At 32.6% G+C, this 17,789-nt stretch overlaps 1 protein-coding gene and 1 pseudogene across 1 annotated transcript; both read left to right on the top strand.

The window, feature by feature from the left end:
• The first annotated feature begins 1,029 nt into the window (after window positions 1-1,029).
• Window positions 1,030-2,832, top strand: LOC120133838 (annotated as a pseudogene).
• A 3,042-nt stretch (window positions 2,833-5,874) lies between these two features.
• Window positions 5,875-7,543, top strand: LOC120133983 (GDSL esterase/lipase At5g45950-like). Its single transcript, XM_039150471.1, has 6 exons — window positions 5,875-5,934; window positions 5,987-6,038; window positions 6,355-6,485; window positions 6,572-6,805; window positions 6,954-7,200; window positions 7,313-7,543. The coding sequence occupies exons 1-6, from the start codon at window positions 5,875-5,877 to the stop codon at window positions 7,501-7,503; spliced, it is 915 nt and encodes a 304-aa protein (XP_039006402.1). The 3' UTR covers window positions 7,504-7,543.
• The last annotated feature ends 10,246 nt before the right edge of the window (window positions 7,544-17,789 follow it).

Below are 17,789 nucleotides of genomic sequence, written 5' to 3'. Positions count from 1 at the left end.
AATATCAATTACACTCCAAGACCCTTCATAAATAATTAGAACTCAAAATCTCTTATTCAAGTATTGACCCAAATCAATTTGATTGATCACATTTCTTGATCCATTAGATTCACTCACACCAACATAGTCGGGCACCCATATGGCCATATCTAATCTCATATTTCTTGATCGTTACCATAAGCATAACGATCACAAATCCATATTCAAATCTGCTAGCCAAAAGTAAGAGCTATTACCTTAGGCTAGGAATGTATATTCTAATGTCCAAAAATTTAGTGGGCACAAAAAGTAAGGGAAAAATGGAATTTGAGCGTGAGATGGTGCAAGCAGCTTTAAATAGGGTCACAGGGAAAAGGTTACCTCCCACTCAAGACATGACTGAAAAGGGGAAGTAAAATAGCAATTAACGCATACCCTAAAGAGAAGAAGTAAAAAAACAAATGGCTCTGAATCTGATTAATCCGTTTGTCAAAAGAGTTATTTATGATTTGGTGATTTCCCTCGTTTGGACATGCATTGCATTTAAGAACTCAAGGTTCGGTTGGCTAGTGGGATTCAGTACTCTCTAACCATCAGCTTCACTGCTTTTACCGAGCATTCGGGTCTTCTTTATTCACCCATAGTATTGGCAGTTTGCTTCCTCAATGTTAATTTACCACAAAGATGCTAAAACCAAATCACTTGATAAGAGAAATTGGAACTCTAAACCTGTTCAAGACCATCTTAATGATTATTTATAAATATATAGAAGAGGTTTAACCTACATGTGAATTTTAATCATTACACAAACCCGTGAGAAATCATAGTCATAGGCTATTATTGATTTCTAATACGGCTATGATTAAGCAGATCCCCTGCCTTATATTTCTAGTCATAAATCAGAATAGTGTCAAAGGGCAATCTATTGCTACCTGAAAACCCCCCTTTTCCCCAACCATTCATGTACTATTGGGTTTCACGGGAGTTGATTATCTTGGCTTATGGTTGAGGCAATTTGTCCCACTCCAACCATTTCTACACCTGGTCTAACACTTTTATATTCTCCACTACTATTGCATTCTTTGTCCTGAGCTGCCGACCGAAACAGACTATACAATTATGCCTGTACTTTCTCCATCTTCTTCTTCTTTCTTCGTTTTCATATGTTTCATCATTTTCTTTGTAACCCTATACTCCTCCAATTGCCTAGCCATCACCACAAATGCGAAACGCCCACGCCAGATTTCTGTCAATTATTATGCAAAATCATGCCCTCAGGTTGAGCAACTCGTCGGCGCCATCACCTCCCAACAATTCAAAGAAGCCCCTGTCTCTTCACCTGCAACTATTCGTCTCCTCTTCCATGACTGCTTTGTTGATTAGTTCTTAGTTCTTACACATGCATGCAGTGGTCCCTGGGATTGCCAACCAGATAAGATTTAGCTGATCAAATTTTTTTTTGCATGGATTACTGTTATATTTTGTAGGGCTGCGATGCGTCTATCCTTATAGCAACACAGCCTGGAAGTAAAGTATTAGCTGAGAAAGATGCAGAGGACAACAAGGACCTTAGAACAGAGGGGTTTGATACAATAACGAGAGCCAAGACATTGGTCGAGAGCAAATGCCCTGGCATTGTTTCTTGCGCTGATATTCTTGCAATAGCAGCCAGAGATTTTATCCATTTTGTTAGTTCAACCATTTCCCCTCATTTTTGCTGTCGATTTGCTTCTCATGCATTTGATATTAACTCTGTTTACAGCAGGAAGGAAAAACAAACAAAAAATGAATTTGATATATTTGTTTGCATGTTTTCTAATTTGGCTGTTCCTTCTAGAGCCGAAGGATTGGTGAAGATTATTTATGTTACTTATTTTCTGCAGTACAGCTATACTTGAGCAGTTCACGCTGTGCTCTAATAAGACACGAAAGATATTCATGTTTTTATGTGCCTAATTTGTCTGCAACTAAACTTGTTCATTGAATGACAGACAAAATAGTTTACCGCTATGCTTGTCCTGCCCGATCTTGACTTTCGATCTTTATGTATCCATGATCGTTGATTTTATTATATCGTTATCAATGTTAATAAAATCTAATCTGTTGGTTTTATAATTCCTCTTTAAAATATTTAATGGGCATTAGTTTTGTAATGATCTGACTTGGAAAATCAATTGTGGTTCCAGGCTGGGGGACCTTATTATCCGGTGAAGACAGGAAGGTGGGATGGTAAAATATCAATGGCATCCAGGGTACCTTACAACCTACTACATGCAAATTCAAGCGTCGATCAACTCATCACACTATTTAGCTCAAAGGGGTTAACTATCCAGAACCTGGTTGTGCTCTCGGGTGCGCACACTATCGGCTTTGCCCACTGCAACAACTTTTTGGATCGACTCTACAATTACAAAGGCACAAAGCAGGCTGACCCTTCCATTGATCCCAGGCTATTAAAGGCCCTGAAAATGTCATGCCCACAAGTTGGTGGCAATACTGACATTGTGGCTCCATTTGACGTCACCACCCCATTCGTATTCGACCATGCTTACTATGCAAATTTACAGAGCAAAATGGGGCTGTTAGCTTCGGACCAAGGTCTGTTTTTGGACCCGAGGACCAAGCCTATAGTCCAATCTTTGGGTCAGGACAAGGCAAAGTTCTTCCAGGCCTTCTTGTCGGCTATGGACAAATTGGCTCAATTGGTGCCGAAAGAGGAAGAAGACATGGAGAGAAACGGAAAGTTTGTAGTACGCACATGTGAAGCTTATTGTTTCCTCTATCGTTTTTGGTTTTCCCCCCTTTTAGATTGCCCTTTGAGTTGTAGGCTCGTCTTTTATTTATTGATTGGGATTGTGTGAATGTCTGGAGAATTGAATCGGGGCTTGGGAGATGGGGATTTTATTTCCATTACCTCTCAAAGGTTTTGTTTTTCATTTTTGAATTATATTAACAGGAAATTTGGTAGATTTTACCATTAAACTCTAATTACCTGATGCTCCTGTTTCATTTTTAAGTTACTATTTCCTTTCCATAAACCACCAAAATGGATATATTTGGCCCTCAAAATAAAGAAGCATCTTCACATTTATTGTCAAAGTCTGAAGTAGCTATTGTTATGTGTACTCTAGAAAACGCCTTCACAACAATTGCACTCGGAAAACATTGAAAAGAAATAGAAATGATAAAAATCAAAGTTGTAAATATTTGCTTCTCGCTGATTTATCTGCTCTGATTCTTGATATAATTATTTGGGTAAACTACATCATATATCACTAAATTCTAGGCCTTGTATTGTTTATACTATTGAATTTGATTTGCATTTTAATTATACCATTGGGTTGTTAAATCATTAATAGTCGGATCCAAACAATATTATTTCGATGATATGTCTACGTCAACATCCGTCAGTCATATCATCATCTGTCAATCACGTCATCATCCGTCAATCACGTCATCAAATGATTTAATGGTTTAGTGGTACAATTGAACGAAAATTTAAAATTTAATGCTATAATTGACAAAATTGGAGGTTCAATGACATAAATGATATAATACTAAAGTTCGATAGTATCTAATGTAATTTACCCTATTATTTTTATTCTGAAATACTTTATGATTTTGTAATATATATGATAAAATAATAGATATGTGAATATTTTTAATTTAAGAGTTTGATAAAATAGTTTTTAATTATTTTTAACATATACACCAAAACAATAAATATGTGAATATTGATAAAAGTATTTTTAAGTTTGAAAATATTTTAGATTTGTGTCTATATAAAAAATTGATATTTATATTTATGGAAAAAGTTATGTACTTTAAAAAAATCAATGTTTCTCTTATTATTTTTTCTCTCAATGCTTAGAAAATAAATTTAATGTGGCCTTTGATCAACGTTTTCCATTCTTGCTTTTACAATGCTGACATGACAGTTCACGGTGCTGACATTGTGATTCACGTTACTGACATGACAATTCATGGTGGTTAATGATGTAGCGACAGACATGACAGATAGACTAAATTGAGTTTTAATTTTATTCGAGGGGCAAATTGATTTTTTTTAAAATTCAAAGCTTATTTAATTTTATAAAAAATAAAAATATTTTAAATTATAAATAAAAATTATTCAAATAAAAAAAATTAAATATAAAAATAAAAATTAAATCACTAAAAATTAAATATACATATAAAAAATAATAAAATTATTATCATTTTTAAAAAAAATTGAATATATATGGTTATAAAATAATTACTTATGAATTATTAAAAAAATAAAAAAAATATTTTCGAAGAGTTATATTATATGTAACATATACATGTATCATATAAATATATCATCTACACTTATACAAAATATTTTTAATGAATTAATCAAGAATTAAAAAATTTAAATTAGTCGAAACTTATAATTTTTTGGATTAGTCAAAACTTATTATTATATTTTCTAATTATATTTTTTTGTAAGTCTCGTCTAATTTAAATTCAAAATAAGGTATTAAGGGGCTTTTAAAACATATATATCGTGGGAGCTGGCGAGACCGGTTTAAACCAAAGAGTACCTCTGGTTAGAACCAATCCGGCATTTAGGGCCGGGAAATTAGATGATCTGGAGCCACCAAAATTGATTTTATATATATATCTATGCCGAGGGCTAGATACCCAACATTTTACTCTGTTTCCACCTTTTTAATTATCTCCAACTAACCCACATGGAAATTCAGATAATATGTTTTTAGACAAAGAGAGGGTCCACTTCAATTATTTGCTCTACTCTTTAATAAGCATTATACATATCATGTACACATTAATAGATTAATAGTGCGTTTGGTTCTATAGACCTTAAAAGAAAAAAATGGCATGGCGAATAAGGACCACACCTAATAACTTATCTTTCGAGGGTGTTTGGGGAATCTCACATTCCATGTTTGGTTGGTCGGGAATCTCATTCCCGGTAATGTTTTATTACTAATAGTAGATTTTTTTGGGTATATTACCGGGAATGTCATTACTTCCATTCCCTTAGGTATTGTAACATTACCGGTATTTTGGACTAAAATACCCTTAAATTTTTATTTTTTTTCAAAAATATCATTCTTCTGTCATTGAATAATAAAAATTTTACGAAAGTTAAATTACAAATTTATCCTTAAATTATTTTAGATTCACAAAAAAAAGTCTATAATTAAAATTTTATATGAAGTTCAGGGGTTAAAATTTTTTTTTACCCTTTCATTAAACCTTTTTTATATTTTTAATTTTGTAAAAAAATTATATAAATATTATGAATTTAATTTTTTAAAGAAAATATATAAATATTTTACAATTTGTAATATTATACAAATATATAATAAGGATAATTTGGTCAAATATACATTCCAATAATCTTTTATTCATTTAACCAAACACGGTAATCTTACATTCCTGCTAAACCAACCAAACACAAAATACAACATTCTCAGTAATCCTATTATCTGATAATCTTTTATTCCCACTGATAATCTTACATTCCGTGAACCAAACGCACCCTTCATGTATTAATTACTCATGATATCCCGTCAAAACACAAAGCTTGATTTTTATCTTGTTTAAAAAATGGATCCATGATCAACATCTACCTACTCATTTCCTGCAAGGCTGCAACGTGGTTTACATCGAGTGGAAACTTAAAAATCTGGTTAATTGAATGTCCATTATCAACTTTACAAGTCCTACAGTAAGTGTTAAAGGCCAATATTTAATGCAATTAGTTTGCTACCTAGCAATTCTCCCAAATTTGGTGGATGCTGTTAAATGTTTCAACCAACACAAACCAGTCCATCTGAGGCCTCTTTAAGTTTCTCAAGTACAGCAGTGAAAGAGTAACATACCGGAGGTGTTCCCTGTCCAAAAATGGCGAGGAGAGCAGTTGTTTTGGCACTAGCCTTGGCCGCTGTTATGCCACTGCTCTCAGTAGGTGTGGATAATCAACAAGTAAAGCTACTGATTTTATTGGTAATGGAAGGCTAGCCCAACTGGACGCTTCAGCAATGGAAGGCTAGCCACTGATTTTATTGGTAATTTACTGCCGTATATATTTATCTTGGTACCAAAAATCGCGGCTAAGGTAGGCGCTATCACGTAAAACCTTTTTCAAATCCAAGGTTCAATTACCAATGATGCTTTCATATGTTAAAATCATATATGCTTGAAGCTGGTGACAAACGTCTTATTAGTATTGTTTGAAACCAAGTATTCAATCGATCACTTTCAATATTCTTTGGCCAAACATCTTTGTCAATTCAAAAGCGGTGAAAACAAATATTCCCTGTTTCATGCATGATTAGTTTCAATAATGATGATCTCATCTTCTGTTTATTAATAATTGATCAGCTGAAGCTTTGGGTTACTCTAAAGCAATTCGACCCTTCCTTCACAAGAGATTGAGACCAGTTGATATCTTACACGGTGTTAGTTTCGCGTCTGCTGCTTCTGGTTATGATGAGCTCACTGCCAATCTCTCTGTCAGTCTTTAAATTCCGTCCCTCTCATTAACAAATATATATATATGTATATTATATTTTCCTTTTGGATTTTGTTGGTGAAACAGAATGTGCTGCCGCTTTCCAAGCAGCTGGAGTATTTCACTGAATATAAGATGCGATTGAGGCAAATAGCTGGGGCGAGGAAAGCAGAAAACATTATAAAAAAAGCGGTAGCTGTGTTGAGTATGGGCACAAATGATTTTCTTCAAAACTACTACTTAGAACCCATTCGTCCGAAGCAGTATACTTTGGAAGAGTACCAAAATTACTTGGCCTCTTGCATGTCTGAAGACGTTAAGGTGCCTTTCCAGTCTCTTTCTGCTATAACATAGTCTATATCTTATGTTGAGCACTAAAATTCCATTATACTCAACTTTCATTACACTTGAAGCTTAGTTGCAGCTTGCAAGTGTTACACTTTCACAGATCTATTTTTTTTCCTTACAGACGATGCACAGTCTTGGAATTACACGATTAGTGGTAGTTGGGGTGCCTGCCCTGGGTTGTATGCCCCTAGTCAAGACTCTAATGAACCAGAACACATGTGTGGACAAGTATAACAATTTCTCCTCATCATTCAATGCCAAGCTAAATGCGAAGTTGGGTATCGCTAGGAAAGCATTAGGGATGAAAATCGGCTACGTTGACGCTTACGGCATCTTTCAGGATGCTGTCAATAACCCAGAAAAACATGGTTAGCTTTTAATCTATCTCTTCTATTTCTTCTTCATTTGGTTTCAAGATGCAGATGAGATAAGGTAGTGATATTAATCAATTTTGTGTGGGGAAAAATTGAAAAATGACAGGTTTGATTGAGGCATCAAAAGGGTGTTGCGGGACGGGGACCGTAGAATATGGAGATACATGCAAAGGCATAAGCACATGTGCTGATGCATCAAAATATATATTCTGGGATGCTGTTCATCCCACTGAAAGAATGTATGAAATAATTGCTGGCCAGGCCATTGAATCGCTCCGGAAACAGCTCATGTCCTAGCTACAACTTTAGGTAGATCCATGTCTCAAGTAAGTTATGCTTGTACTAACACCCAAGTGTTGATGTAAGAGAATGTTTTGTTTAATTTAGTATTTTGGCTTCAACTTGTATTGTTTGTTTATCAATGTATGTACCCAAAAATGCTAGTTCGAACTAGAAAAAAGCTATTGGAACTAATCCAAATTGAGTTCTTCTCAGTAAACCGTTGAAATGTTTTATCCAAACATTTATTAATGAACAACTTCAATTGTCGAACATAAGGATGGATGGAATGAAGGAAGTAGGCGGAGGAAATCGTTCCTTCTAAAAATTTTAAATTAATATATGATAAAGATGCATATTAGACATATATTCTATGATATTTTCTTCATATTTGAATAACTAAAATTGCTTAAATCATGGATTTTGATTATATTTCGTATTTTGTGGATTAGGTTGAAGATTTAGATAAAACAAGTTCAAAATCTAATGATTAGCATGATATTCACAAAATCCTCAAATTAAGGAGGAAAAAAATCAGAATTCAAGAAGTTGGCAAGACCAGAAGAGGTTTTCGCGTAAGGCGTGGGCACAGTTTATTCATCCTGAACTACCGCAGAAGAAGTCTTCAGTTAAGGCGTGGGCGCGCCTTACTAGTCCGTGTAACCCTAAATTAAGGCTATGAATTTACAAAGGAAAAAGAGTTTAATGACGGCAGGAAGACTCTTTTGATTTATTCTTATCTTTAGAAAAAGATGAGGACATTTAAAACTCCTATTTTTGTGAGATTTTCTTTAAGGGAAACTTCCTTATCTATAATAGGAAAATCCTTATAAAAGGGGAGCTAGGGCTTTCATAAGTGGATCAAGTTTTACATTAAGTTTTCATCTTTATTTTCTTTTAGTTTTATTTCAATTATGAGTAGCTAAATACTTTTGTTCCAACTGAAGGATAATTGAAGTTTTGGTTCTTCAAGGATTGTGAGATCTAAATAATTTTCATTGTTCTTTTACTTTTTTACTATTTATATATCTTCTGTTTTTATTAAGAATTATTGTCTTGATTGATTGTGCAAAGGATCCGTTGTTCAATTATCAGGTTGATAAATTACCATTTAGAATTTTAAATCCGTAATTGTTTAAATGTTCTAATATTAGTGGTAAAGTAACATGGTTGATTATGATTATGTTATGAAGGTATATAACCTAGTCTAAATGAATCGAGCTTGCGTATTTGTTGGCTAGAATTGGTGGTCCCTCTAGTGATTAATGCTATTGGTGGATTAAATCTTAAGAGCTTGTCTAGGGTTGTTCATTAACTAGGGAAATAATCAAAGAGCTTCTCTTGATTATCGAGAAACTAAGGAGAGACAGGTTGTTAGAGCTTCTCAATAACCATAACCAATTTAGTGAGAAGTAGAAGATTTTATCATTGCATCTATGATCAATTCTCTGAATCAATTATGAAATTATACCTTTAGTTGGATATTTCCTTAATATTAATTTCTCTAAATTCTTAGTTTATTATAATTGCTTTTTGTCTTTATTTTTCTCAATTTCAAAACCCTTTTTTCCTTGCTTTAATTTTCATTAAAATAAGTCTACCCAATCCCTATAAATTCGACCTTGCTTATTATTACTACAATTTATATTTCTAAAAGGTAAGTATTATTATTTGTTGGATTCGACACCTACCAATAAATTTTTTATATTTTATATTTTTAATTTGTTTTTATCCTTTTAAATTTTATAAGTTCATTCCCTTCTAAAATTTTAAAAATTTATCCTCTTAATATAAAATTTTGTGTTTATTTCTGACTATCGAACAACAAGGTTTTATTATTTTTTTTAGGAACGAACAACAAGGTTTTAGAATTAAAAGATGAGACTTTTTTTCCTGAGAATTGTAGTATATTTAAATATTATTCCAATTTTTACTTCTACAGCGTTAATCGTTTCAATCCTAGTTATTGTTGCATCCATTTCCGTCAAATGGAACCAAGTATTCCAGCCTCTCTTTTATGTACTTTATGCTTTTATTCCTTAGTTCTGATCCCCTTTCTTTCTTTCTTTTTTTTGACGATCTACATATATGATTCCAAGTTAATTCTTCAAACCAAATTCATTCCTTTTTGAGCCAAAGCGAATTAAAAAAATAACTTAGGTTTGAAAAGAAAACCCATTCTTAATTTGAGTTGGGCCTTGGACAGAACCTTTTAAGCTATAGCTCAACCCGGCACTGTCCAAAATTTAACTAATATATATATATATATATATATATATATAAAACATGGGCCACCTTGGCCATTGCGTCTGCCATGCTGTTTCCTTCGCAAGGAACATGATAGAATTGTAGGTTCCAATCTCTCCTCATCATGTCAATAAGATGCGGTAGCTAAAGGAGCAAGGTAGAAGATGAATTAAAGAATGATTTTATTGAACATGGTCAAAGGGTGTATATAGGAAGAACCCCAACCAAATCACATTATCAACAAGAAAATATAAAGTAAATAAATTTAAAAATCAAACGAAAAAACAAAAAAAAAACAAAAGTAATAACAAATTAAGAACCAATATTTGAAATTCAAATGATTGAGTCTTTACGCCCCCTTAAGTTAGAAGTGAAGTCATCAACGCCCAACTTGGAAAAGTGACGATGGAAGGCAACTTGAGATATTGGTTTGGTGAGTAGATCAGTAACCTGGTCCGCAACATGAAGATGATAAACTTCAAGACGGCCTTTTTCAACTTGTTCACATACAAAATGAAAATCAATAGCAACATGCTTCATTCGACTATGAAAGATTGGAGGATTGGCACAAATGTAAGTAGTACTAACATTATTACAAAAGATTTTTGGAATAACTGTAATTGGAAATTGTAATTTAGAAAGGTTGGTGAGCCAATTTATCTCAGAGACTGTTGCAGCAACGACACGATATTTTGCTTCGGTGGAGGAACGTGAAACAGGTCGTAGTTTTTTGGAAGGCCAAGAAATAGGAGTAGAGCCTAGATAAACAAAATAATCAGTGGTAGATGTGTGATCAATGGGGTCACCACCCCCACCCAATCAGAGTCAGAGTATGCAATTAAACGGTGAACAATTTTTTGAGAAATTCGAAGGCCAAATGTAGCAGTATGTTGAAGATGTCATAAAATACGTTTGAGAGCCATCCAATGAGACATTATAGGTTGGTGCATAGCCTGAGAGAGACGATTGATGGAAAAGGAAATGTACGAACGTGTAAAAGCCAAGTAATATAACTTGCCCATGACATAATGATAAAGAGAGTGTAATACCCACATTTTGAAAAGTGACCTAAATGTAAATTTTGAAAGTTTGATGGCTAAAGTATAAACTTAGAAAAGTTCAAGCATCAAAGTGATAATTTTTCCAAAAAGAATTTTATTTCATAAATGAATAGCTTATTCCTAATTTTGGAGTTTTTATGACAATCATATTTTGATCGGAGATGAGCAAAAAAAGTTAAAGCGATAAAGTTCAGTATAAGAATTGAATAATCGGATCGAGTCAGAATTTCACGAAAATTTGAATGATGTTAGAAAATGGTTGGAAATATTATTTTCATATTTTATATTAGAGAAGTTTAGCTCAGACCAGCGTAATTTTTCAGATTTGTGTCAAGCAGTGGAATTTTAGTAACTAAAATGTAATTTTTGAAAATTACATGGCCAAAATAGAAGTTCAAAGCCAAGTTGATTCATCTTTGAATAAGGAATATTTTAATGAAAGATAATGCAATGGTATTTGGTAATTTTCAAGTTTCATTAATGTTATTTTTGGAAATTTTCATTAATTGAATTTTAAATTCAATTATATTATAAAAATGCCAAGTGTACAAGTTATTAAATACTAGAATAATGAACAAGAGTCAACATTTTTCAGCTTGTTCTTCTCTCTTGGCCGAAACCTACATGGTTCCAAGGTAAGAAATTTCATTTTGATTTTTAAAGCTACATGATTAGTTTTTGGATTAAGCTATTAGATAGAGAATTAATCTACTTTAAATTCTCTATCATTTGGTATAAGTAATTCATGTTAAACATGCTTGGATTTTGAGTTTTGGTGATTAGGGTTTATGTAGGGTTTATGGGGTTTGAAGAATTAATGAAAGATTTTTATGTTTTTGATGTTGGAGATTAATTCTAAGGCATGTGTGTTGTTTAAAATCATGTGTAAAGCTTTGTGGAGTGCTTGCCCATGTTTAGGTTTTAATGAAATTGGTTGATTTTGATGTAATTTGATGTTGTTATGGTTAGAATAACATGAATTTAATCTAAGGAAGTTGAATTCATGCTTGAAATGAAATAAAAATCAAGCCCTATAAGACTTGTTATATTCATCCATAAGGGGAAATTAGGGGAAAATATTGAAATTTTTTCCTATGGTCTAGAAATGATATTAGAAGTGTTCTATGTAATTTAGAGATCATTTTGGAAGCTTGGATAAGAAAAAGGGCTAGTTTACAAATTTGAGAAGGATTGGACATTATTGTAAGAATGAGATATTTGAAGGGTTCAATGCTGATTTTTAATTTTTGAAATGCTGGAAATTTAAGTTAGAATGTTGATTGGAACCAACTGGCAAGTTTGTTAAAGTTTAAGGGTAAAATTCAAATGTCTCAATATTATAGGGACTTTATTTCAAGTTTTTAAATGTGAAAGTATCATTTGAGTAAAATAGTACATTGCTGAAAATTTTATTTATGTGCTGATTTTTGAGATTAAATATTGAGTTGGGATCGAATTGTAAGTTTATCAAGTTTGGTGGTTGAATTCGAAAAGTCTAAGAATGTTTAGGATGAAATTGCAGATTTTTTTATGTTAAAGTATTGATTTGAGAATTTCATGAAGGTGGTGGAAATTATAGAAATTAAAATGCAATGATCATAATGGTGAAGGGTCATTATGAATTTAATAGAAAAGTTAAGGTGAATTCTTGAAAGAATTCATAATTAGTGGTTTGATTGTGTAATTGGCAAAAGTTGAAGGGCTTGCAATAGGAAATAAATATTTATGGAATTTAAGGAAATATTTCAAGAAATTTTAAATTATGATGGAAATAAGATTAGTTTTATATCGATTTAAGTATCGATTTTATTTCTATCGAATCTTATATTTACGCTTAGATTATGTTAGTTCGATACTAACATATAGCTTGAACATTCTATGTTATTATATGACATCGTAAAACCATGGTAAATCTAGTGATCGAAATAGCTCAAAAGGGAATAAAAAAATTGTGGGGTCGAGAAGATTATCGTGGAGGAAGTTCGATCGCAAGGCAAAGGTAAGTGCATTGAATTTGTATTTATGTTATTGAACAAACATTGGTTTACGATGAGCCAGATTCGAAGTGTCTACGTTAAGAAGTGACTCCTAATGTTATGTAAATTATGATTCAAGCCTATATGTTTAGTCGATAAGTAATAGAAGTATGGAATGAGATAAGGAAGCTAATCAAAGAAAAGTGAATATAATTCAAGATTTGAACAATAAGTTTAGGAAACTACTATAAATTATACATAAATGATTATATGATGAAATTTATACCGTTGGATTTGTAAATCAGTATAGTTTTATATAAAACAAACATATATTGATTTTGAGGTGTATATATAAAGATAAGAATGTTTATTCGAGGCTAGGCCAGAAAATAGAGCAGCAGATTGTGCTCAAAATAGCTTGTGTCAGCCAACTTTGAAAATTCACTATAAATTGTAGAAATTGAACTAGAAAAAGTGCCTTATATGGTTAGATTCTTATTTGAGTCTAGTTTTCACTGGTTTAAACAAAATAAATTTTAAATAAATAATTAATATAGAATAATATTTCTATAAAGGCAGCACAAACTATCTAAATATGAAATTGTAATAAATTCGTGAAGAAGCGAATTGAAAGCAAATAATTTAAGCTTAAGGCTTAGTGAGGTTTATGTTTTGACTTGTGTCTAAAGTATTAACGTGAGTGCAATTTACTTATTTAATTATTTTGTTCGAGTACTTGCGAACCTCACATTATTTTAAAGAATATTTTTATTTTTATTAAGGGTGATTTCCATAATGTTTAAATAATGGTTTACGAATAATTTAGGGTATGAACTGCCCAAATTTGTGATTTTATAATAAAGAACTGAAAATGATTCTAATATTGAAATATCAAGTATTAATTGAATGTGATATTATCTGAAAGCCCATGCTATATTACATTGAGAGTCAAAGGTACAATTGACATGCCGTGAGGTGGATAGATTATGATATATTGTGGTGTTACCTGAAGGTACACTAGTAAATTTTGCGATGTGATTGCACTTTGTGTGCATATTCTGATTTGATGTGATAACACTGTGTGTGCTTATATGTTTTGATTATGTGATAGCACCGTTGGTGCAAATGATACGATTGCACTGAAGTGCATAGTCTGATTCTGATAAAAAAACATTGAAGTGCTTATTGCACGCATACACATGTATGATTCACATACCTTGCATTCTCCTAAATATACACATGGTTATAAAAATGAAAATAAGGAAAGTTCTGAAAGTGACTTAAAGGAAAAAAATATGAATACAAAATATGGAAGTTCTGAAATGTGTCTGAATGGAAAGTATATGCAAAGCATACTTTGCTTATTTGATTATTGTGATTTTGATAAAATTATGAGACCATGATTTTCAGGTTTCTAATGAGGAAAATACGGCTTGGAAAGTATGGTTTGAAGTTTTAAAGATTTTATTTATATTTATTTTTATGTTTTGAATTATTTATGATATTCTACTGATATAGTTCACTCTGTTTCATTTATTTGCCTTACTAAGTTTTACTTAGCGCGTGAAAATTTTCATGCGTAGGATCGAATTAAGTAGAGGACGTGAAGTAAGGAGTTTGCCAACATCTTATGAAAATCAAACCTACCGACTGAATCAGTAAGACATCCTAACTTTGACTTATTAGTGGCATGTACATTATATCTATTGGGTTGCTTTATCATATTTATTCTAAAAAGTGTATGTAATAGTAATTTAGGACTACTTTAAATTTTGGATAATTTTAGTTATAACCGTATTAAATAATAAATATTATGGATGGTTTTAAATCAAGCAATATTAGGCAGTTGAACATAAATACGAAATAAAATTGAATTACCCAATTGCTACATAAAAATCAACTTTTTTTGGAACGATAAAGTATTATACTATGACTATGCATGTTAAAGAAAATAACTTTTTTTAAATTGTAAAAAGGATTGTTTTTAAATGAAACAAAATTTTAAGCATTTATGTTTAACAAGTGTCTGTTAAGTTGATGTAACATCTTTAGCTCGTAATACGAGACATATATAGGCTATGGGTGTTATAGAGAGCCATCAACTGAAACATCTTTAGAAAAAGGTTCAATAATAGTGGAAGGTGTCATCGGAGTGGCCACACCCTTACATGTGTCCATGTTAACTTCTTGTAACAAATCCAAAATATATTTATGTTGACATAAGAAAAGACCATCAGAGTATGGTAGTACCTTAACGTTTTGGAAGTAACAAATAGATCCCATATCCTTCAAAGAAAATATACTTGAAAGAGAATCAATAATACGCCGTACTCTGTTTGGAATATTTCTAGTGACAATTATGTCATCAACATAAACCAATATATAAATTGTGTATTCAAAGTTGAGTAGAATAAATAAAGATAAATTTGAGTGAGATTTCACAAACCCCGGTGAGAGAAGATATGCTTTGAGTTCATGATACCAATCACGTGGTGCTTGTTTAGTCCATATATGGCCTTATTCAACCTGCATATGTGTGTTGGTAAATCGATATCTTCAAATCTAGGTGTTTGTCTTATATAGACTTTCTCTACAAGGTGACCTTGTAAAAAAGCATTATTGATGTCCAATTGATTAATAGACTAACTATTTTGCGTAGCAATTTTCAAAACAAGGTGAAAGTAAAAGTTTTCACAACATGACTAAAAGTGTTATGATAATCTAATCCAGGACATTGAGTAAACCCTTTAGCAATAAGACACTTTTTACTTTACAATAGAATCATATGGATTATTGAAATACATCTTTTTACTGTCAAATAAGTATCCTTAATCTCAAATAAAAAATAATTAAATAGCGTAGTAAAGAGAAGAAGGGTCGATCCATAATGACTTTGGACCTTCTGATATAGCTTGCCTTCTATTCTAGTCTAGGAGAAATAAATAGTAAAATGGGGGGGGGTGTTTAATTGATAAGAATAAAAGTAAAGTAATTGTAAAAGAAGTAATCTAGAAAATTAATGTGAGTAGAACATGCATTGCGTATGTATGATTCAACGTTCAATGATCTTGTTCTTGCTTATGGTCTCAGTAATGCTCCCAATCTTGGATTCGGGTTAGGGTATTACAAGTTAAATGGTAGTCAGAGCTTTTGGTCGAGTCTAGGACTAAATCGAGTAACATGCTTTATATAGGATTACATTGAGCCACATAGGAGTTGTATTCAAGCATACTTGTATTCTTGCCTAACCTAAAATTTTCTTTCTTATTCTATCATAGAATGTCAGAAACAAGAATGGCTTGGGATAGTGAAAGTTCTTAGGGGTCCTCAAATGAAAGAGACAGTGTAGGGATGGATTGAAATCCTACACAACAAGCTCAATAACGAGCCCAAGTTCCTGATCAACAGGGAAATCCTGCAGTAAATTTAATCCAATAAGAATGTATCCTTAGCATGAAGGAGATGTTCGATCAACTTATAATCAATCTAAGATGTGATTAGTCTGTTACTTTTTCTGTTGCATCTAACAAGGCTCCTATCGATAAGTTGGCCCAACACCGGGCATATATTTTCACTGGTGCCAATGAAGATAAACCCAAAGAGGTCAAGTATTGGCTTAAGAATACCACCCAAATTCTAAATAAGTAATTGAAAGGATCGGATGAGCATAAACTTGAGTGTGTTGTGACCCTATTGGCATATGAGGCATTGAGTTGGTGGGAAACCACTACCTTGGCTGCTCCTGTTGAATCCATTACTTGGAAGTTCTTTGTAGAATAGTTCAACAAGAAGTATATTAGTGAGTAGTATCTGGATGATTGCAGGAAGCGTTTCTTATACCTTAAACAAGGTGTCAAACCCATCGAGCAGTATGTGAGTGACTTCTGCAAATATTGCAAGTATGGGTCATAATACATCAAGAAGGAGAGCGAAAAATGTCGAATGTTTATCGATGGACTGAATGACAAGCTAAGTCCTATATTTACTACCCTGGATATTTCTAACTTTCAGAGCCTGGTGAACCGAGCTATTGTTACGGAGAAGAAGATGAAAGCTTCTAAGAAACGCAAGAGTGGCAACTCTTAGAAAGATAAACAATCCAGGAATGACGACAAGCCCCATTGGTGGTCCAAGAAGTCCAAACACAGTCGGGAAAACTCATCCAATCGTATTTTTACTTAGAAGAGCAACTATATTCTGAAGTCTCAGTCAGTTTCTAAGCCTACAGTTCCGATGGTCTCTATGGGTAGTACGATAATTCCGGGAAGGTTTTTTAATATTCTACCATCAAATTTTGCCAAAAACATCATCTCAATCAGTGTAGAACTTAACAAAACTTATGCTACTTTTGTGGACCCTCGGACCACTACAACCAGGATTGTCCACAGAATCCAAATAAAGTTCCAAACAGAAATTTTGCTACTGCAAGTTCTAATATTGCAAATCGAAATAAAAGCCCTAACAGAGCTCAATCGAGCCACCATGGAAAAGGCAAGGCAAATTATTCGAATGCCCCTGCTCATACTAATCAGGAATCACAAACCCTTGCTCGTATCTTCACCTTCGGGGAAAGGAAGATAAAGAAGTTCTCAATGTTATCGCAGGCACTATTGAGTTAAACTCAATACATGTTTATGCTTTAGTAGACTCAGGATCTACTCATTCATTTGTATGCTCAAATTTGATGGAAAATTTGAATTTAAAGCATAAACGTGTTAAAATTGGTATGATAGATTATAATCTGCTAGGGTGAATTTCAAACATTAACTTGATTTGTATTGCCTCTTGACTATTTAAAATGCTCCCTTCTTCATCGATCTATACATTCTATCATCTTGTGAGTTTGATTTAATATTAGGCTTAGATTTGTTAAGCAAACAAGAAGCTTGGGCAGACATTCAAAACAAAAGATTGTATCTCTGAGGTTTAGGGAAAGGATCTATACTTTTCATTGATAAAAAGCCCACCTCTCTTTTTACTTCTATGGTCTTACAAGATCAAATTGAATTTTGCTTAATTG

This window comes from Hibiscus syriacus, unplaced genomic scaffold, assembly GCF_006381635.1.
Source record: "Hibiscus syriacus cultivar Baekdansim isolate YM2019G1 unplaced genomic scaffold, ASM638163v2 tig00001799_pilon, whole genome shotgun sequence".
Lineage (NCBI taxonomy): Eukaryota > Viridiplantae > Streptophyta > Magnoliopsida > Malvales > Malvaceae > Hibiscus > Hibiscus syriacus.
Note: the sequence above shows the minus strand (reverse complement) of the source record. Positions and strands in the feature narration are given on the sequence as shown.

Excerpts from the sequence above, each read along its gene's own strand:
- LOC120133983 (XM_039150471.1), top strand. The coding sequence starts at position 5,875 with ATGGCGAGGAGAGCAGTTGTTTTGGCACTAGCCTTGGCCGCTGTTATG. Across the intron at positions 6,039-6,354 it reads GCTAGCCACTGATTTTATTG|CTGAAGCTTTGGGTTACTCT; the intron begins GTAATTTACTGC and ends ATAATTGATCAG. Across the intron at positions 7,201-7,312 it reads CAATAACCCAGAAAAACATG|GTTTGATTGAGGCATCAAAA; the intron begins GTTAGCTTTTAA and ends GAAAAATGACAG.